General features: G+C 48.3%; 1 protein-coding gene across 1 annotated transcript; it reads right to left on the bottom strand.

Annotated features, from left to right (window-relative positions):
* Positions 1–1,863: 1,863 nt before the first annotated feature.
* NKX2-8 (NK2 homeobox 8) lies at positions 1,864–3,924 on the bottom strand. Its single transcript, XM_039533682.1, has 2 exons — positions 3,648–3,924; positions 1,864–2,680 (listed from the first exon to the last, which is right to left on the bottom strand). Exons 1-2 carry the CDS (start codon positions 3,811–3,813, stop codon positions 2,148–2,150), a joined length of 699 nt encoding a protein of 232 aa, XP_039389616.1. The 5' UTR covers positions 3,814–3,924; the 3' UTR covers positions 1,864–2,147.
* Between the last annotated feature and the right edge of the window lie 1,559 nt (positions 3,925–5,483).

The following is a 5,483-nucleotide window of genomic DNA, read 5'->3' as shown; positions in this document are numbered from 1 at the left end:
CTGATCCCACTCAGTCGAAGTCAGTGGTGTCGCCCCAATTGGTTTAAACTAGAGTCGAATGAGAGCCCTATAGGGTACATCACCGGGCACTTCTTAGGTTAGACAGAGCAGACACACGGGATCAACATTAGTCCCCCGCTGAGCGAGGCCCGCACTTTTTCTAGGAACCTATTGCTGTGCTGGGAATTAACCGCTGTACAGCGGGTAATGCAGATAACTGCACTCACAGAGCGAGCCAGTGGGTATTTGGGAGGGCTGCAGACTCGGAGCAAAATCAACAGCAGGTGCTTCAGTTCTGCGGATGTTTTAAGGCACATCCAGCATTTTTAAATCAATCAAATGATTTTCGGTTGGCTGGTTTGTTATTTCAATGGGTATTTAGCCTAAAGACAGCGAGCTCCTGCTCTTGTCTACTACTGCTCGTGGAAAAACTATGAACGAGTGAGATAACACTGGTAAATCCCTCCATATCCCATTGCTCGAATAGTATGAAGTGAGCAGCCTCACCGGTGTAAATGATGACGCGTCCTTTATATAGGATTTAATTCAGTTAAAAAATCATTGTAAGCGAAATCCACGTAGGAGAAAACTGGCCAATTGTTTAAAAAAGATAGCTAAGGTGGGGGGAGGGGGAGGGAGTTGTTTCCACATACCCATCCTTCTCTGCTTGGACAAATTAAATTGCACTTTAATTTCCCCTTAGCTTGTCAGTGGCGATTCTTTTAAGATTGACCCTGTTACCACTGTCCAGCGGCAGAGCAACGAGAAGAGGTTTTAGGGGTAAAGGTTTAGTACAGACAGCCACGCATGTTAACGTCTCTCGCGACTCTGATGTGAAGCTCCTCACTCCGGCAGCATTTACTCTGCAGCTAGCCTCAGCGAACTTGTGTAGCTGATGTGTATCTTGCTCCGTCAAATATGCCTCTATTTTCTATGCAAGATGTACGGGTCCCTTCTGGGCTATTTACTCGGACAAAGCTCCTGATGAAGCGAAAAGGGAGTTTTGTCTGAATCAGGACAACAGGACTGGGCTAATATTTCAGGAATCTTTCCCAAGATTCTTGGTAGGGCAACTGCTTGCGTTTGAAATGAATAAATCCAACAGCATAATGCCATTTGTATGTTACACTAAGATGTATTCGTTTGTCCTTACACATTTTCACGTCTGTGGTTAGCAAAGGAAAGCGCACTTATTTTTTATAATCCTTTCATACTAAAATATTACAAATATACCGTGAGCTGTAAATATAATTCTGAAGATTTGCTTGGAATACTGAGACGCTATAGCCTGGATCCTGTTTTGGAAAAAAAAATTATGGAAATTGGTGAAAATATGTCTGTGCAAATAAGACTGAATTGCAATAGGTATCATACTCTGTAGCTGGAAACAGAGAGAGGTAAAACCTACTCGGGAAATAAGCATTTAGTACATTAAAGAAACATGAGCCCTCATTAGACTCCAAAAATCATAGCCCCAAGTGAATGTACAATAGACTAATTTAAAAGGGATTTGGGGGTGGGTGGTCAGGTATAATAACGTCACCAGCTTTAAAGTTAGGTGTTTGTAGCAAACTTTGTGTTTTACGGGAGCGTGAGGGTCAAGTATAATGACAAACATGTAATTTATTTAGCACATTTAAGAGAATCTGACTCTTCATCACACAACTGATAAGCTAAAGGTGAGATCGAATGTTCAAAAAGACACTTGACCTGGCGGATTTTATTTGCCCCCAAAAAACCAAAAATCGGTTTATTAGTCACTGGAAGAATAATCTATTTTAAAATAAACTATTTTAGGTACAAACCACTATTGTATGTATTTATTTTACAAATCGCCTTTCGAATAGAAACAGGAGTCGCGTAGGATTTAAAAATATAATTGTTCTCTCATCCATCCTCTAAAACGGATGCCCCCAAAGGAAAACAAAACACATCCCTGACTAGCCATGCAGTGCTTGAATAAAACAAAACAGCCCTCGGTTGCGTCCCGAATACCAGTCTACACTGATGTGGATTCGCCTCCCTTGTGGATCCACCTGTAGTTTCATCCCAGATTCTTGATGTAGGAGCGTGGGGCAACGAATTCGCTTGATTTTTGATTGGTTTGTTTGTTTGTTCTCAGTTCAGCTCAGGAAGGTTAGGCAGCATCACCAGTTCCAGGAGACTATTGCAGGGTGTGCTAAGCGCTGGTAGGCAGGGCAGAGGCTCAGGGCAGCGGCGGAGCTGGGATGGAAGGCTTGGTACCCTTGGATTGTGAAAGCAGTTTGTGTGTGGCAGCCCAGCTTGTCCTGCGCCGCGGCCGCTCCCGGGCTGGTGGTACAGGTCTGGCACGGTTTGCCATCCCTGACCAGCACTGGCACCACGACTCTCCGGAGCAGAGGGGGCTGGCTGAGTTCGGTGCCGCAGGACCCCTCCGCTTTAGCCCTTTTCATTTTGTACCTGTGGTTCTGGAACCAGATCTTTACTTGCGTGGGGGTCAGGCTGAGCAAATGGGCCAGCTGCTCCCGTTCCGGGGCCGAGAGGTACCTCTGCTGCCGGAACCGCCTCTCCAGCTCCAGGGTCTGCGCCTTGGAGAAGAGCACTCGCCTCTTTTTCTTTTTCTCGGCTTCCGGGCCGTGGGGCGGGTGCGATCTCTGGGTGGAATCGGGTAAACTCGTTTCTGGACCGCTCTCATCGGAAGCTAGGGAGAGCAATAACAGTGGCACGGTTAGAGGGAGAGCCACGAGTCGCCACCACCGGGATCGGGTATCGCTTGCCCCACAAATAAGATGGGGAAGGGATGCTGGTGTGAGCAAGGTGCTCCTGGGTCATTCTGATTGGAACGGTGAAAGCCACCGTTGTTTAAAAGCCCGACAGAATTCTAATAGAAAACAGGAGATTCGATCTAAAATCCCGATTTGGGAACAAATTAAACCTAAAAGCCAGGATTACCTAGTGTGTCCACGTATAGCAGCTGTATTATGTGCAAGACCGAATCTCTGTGTCTGTACAATATGTAAACTCTGCAGAGGTCACTATGATGTGTATAGCGGGATGCCGTACGGTTATTATAACAGCTACCCTCTTTCTTTCAATAATTGTTGTCCCTGTATCTCTTTTCTTCAGCAGCTCCGTTACTTTAGTATGAAGCATGGGTCGGAGGATACGTTCATTTTGATGATACGTGCACAGACGTTACACAATCTATAAAAGTTACAGCTTAATAATAAATACACGCATACTTGTATAGATGCGTATTTCTACCCTCACTTGGATTCTCTTAGGCTACCCGCTGTTTCTATGTTGTACGTGGATATAGACTGAATCTTAGAGCACGTGTATTAGAGTTGGAACCTCCCCGTTACATATCGAATTGCAACAGGAAAAGAGAAGGACAATTCTGATCAACTTTAAAGCTTACAGTGTGTATATAGGTGAGCAGTCACCTACATATATAGGCGCACCTATACGCATATCTATCTTTAGCTTTAATTCGCTATATCTACCTATATGCCCTTAAGCGTGTTTGTCGGTATTTCCCTGCCGGTTCATTGCTGCGATTCAATCAGTGTTCTCCAAGGAATCCCGTCTGGCTCCCGCGGAGTGCGGGATTGACCCCGGTAAAACGGTATTTTACGCTTGCGAGGTCCTGTTTCTTTCATACTCACACAGATAGTGGTTTCTGTCGCTTTCGATCCATTCCCCGTACGGCGAGCTGGCATACTTCCCCGACGGGCGGCGATCCGAGTCCTGCTTGCCGCTGCTGTTAGCGTCCTGCTCCGGTAAATCCAAAATGCTTCTCACCGTAAAACTGATCCTGCCAGCTGTGGCCATTGTAGGGTCGGCCGCCTTTGCCACCAATCTCCCCGAGCTACTAACTACCTGCGCCAAGCTACTCGGGAACCCGCGGGCTCAAGGGGATGCTCGCTCCATCCCAGCCGAAGCCCAAATATTAGTGTCGTTTACAGAGGTGCCCTGTTTATATAAACAGTCCTCCCCGCGGCAAACACTGCCCGCTCTCAGACCGTCCCTGTCTAGGGGATGCTAAGTACCTGCATTAGTCAAGTGCTGAAGCTCTAATGGGAGTAGGTGTAACCCCGCGGAGAGAATAACCCGTTACCTCCCAAAGACAGCAGGAAACGGGCTTCATCATTACATATTCTGTCTGATTAGCCCAAAGTGGGGACAGATAATGGTAATTGTTAGCAGTGAATAACATCTTGGGTGGTATGTGGTGACCAACAACCGCCCCCCTCCATCCACCACCAAAGCCACCACCGTCCCTGCTAGCGCAGTAACATCCCCCCGCCCGCCCCAGGCAGGAATTTATTCACTATTGGTTTTATTCCTGGCCTTCATTTGGCTCGTTCGCCGCAGCACATGGCGCTCGCCCCCATGCCCCTGGCAGCTTTGCTAAGCCACGGGGGCTCTTTCACACCTCGAGCCGTTTGTTTCCACTAGAAAAATGGGTCCGTTCTAGGAAACACCTTCACTCCCGTCAGGGCTGGATTTGGATGTCTGCTCCGGCCTTTCCAGGGGCTCGTGTAAACTTGGGGGGGCGCGCAGAACCTTTCCCGAGAAATAGCCAGTTCAGACAACGAGGAGCTACTTTTAGCATCATGTGACACTGCAGCGCCCCATGGTCGGATCTCTCCCGCCAGGCCTGGCAGTGGCCGAAATCCCTGGCGCCGGGAAAGCGAGAGAAGCGAGCAGGCGCTGGGTGGGGTGGGTTTGTTCCGGATGGACACAGTTTAAAAGGGACGGGGCCAAGCTAAATCGCAGGAGCAAACTCTCGCTCTGAAGCAGGTCTGTTCTGAAGCGCGCGGCAGGGCCAGGCACTAAAACGCAGCTGTTTCATCTGACAGATCGACTTCCTGGTGTGTGTGAAACTCTTGGTACGTTAGGAATATTCTTTGGCCGCCACCCTGCAACGCTGAAGTCATCGCGGGGCGGGGCGGGGGGTTCAATCGACTTCAATATATCGGCCTTGAAAAGGCTTCAGTGTAGGAGGCAAATGTAGCCTTTCATACCTACCTTCAGTGTTCAATGTAGCCTTTTCACATAGCCATTCCCTTAGCAGGTATTGATCAAGCCAGCGGGCATTGTCTAACTTTGTGCAAACTGGTATTTTGAGAGAGGCTTTAGGTTCAAAAAAGAGGCAGAATCAGTTTTTCCTACGTTAAATAGCAATATTCCAGGCCTGAGGCTGTAGTCTTTGAACTGCATGATCGAGCCATAAATAATCGATGCTCACCAGTTGGGGGTCGATCCGCCACCCCCCGCTTCTGGTTTAAATCGGTGGGATTATTCCTCGTATTTCCATATCGTCAAACCAAGCGATGGTGGCTCGCACCCTAGCCAGCACAATCCCACGTGGCTGTGAGTCACGAACCGCTCTCCCTGCCTATGACGAGCTTATCTCCCAGCGATCCCCATCCTTTGGAGCTGGCGTCGCACCAGGGACGGGGAGCCCTATAGAAATAAACGTACAAGTCTGGTTCCTG

Source organism: Mauremys reevesii, linkage group 4 (assembly GCF_016161935.1).
Source record: "Mauremys reevesii isolate NIE-2019 linkage group 4, ASM1616193v1, whole genome shotgun sequence".
NCBI lineage: Eukaryota > Metazoa > Chordata > Testudines > Geoemydidae > Mauremys > Mauremys reevesii.
The sequence above is the reverse complement of the archived record's forward strand: the minus strand, read 5'-3'. Positions and strand labels throughout refer to the sequence as shown.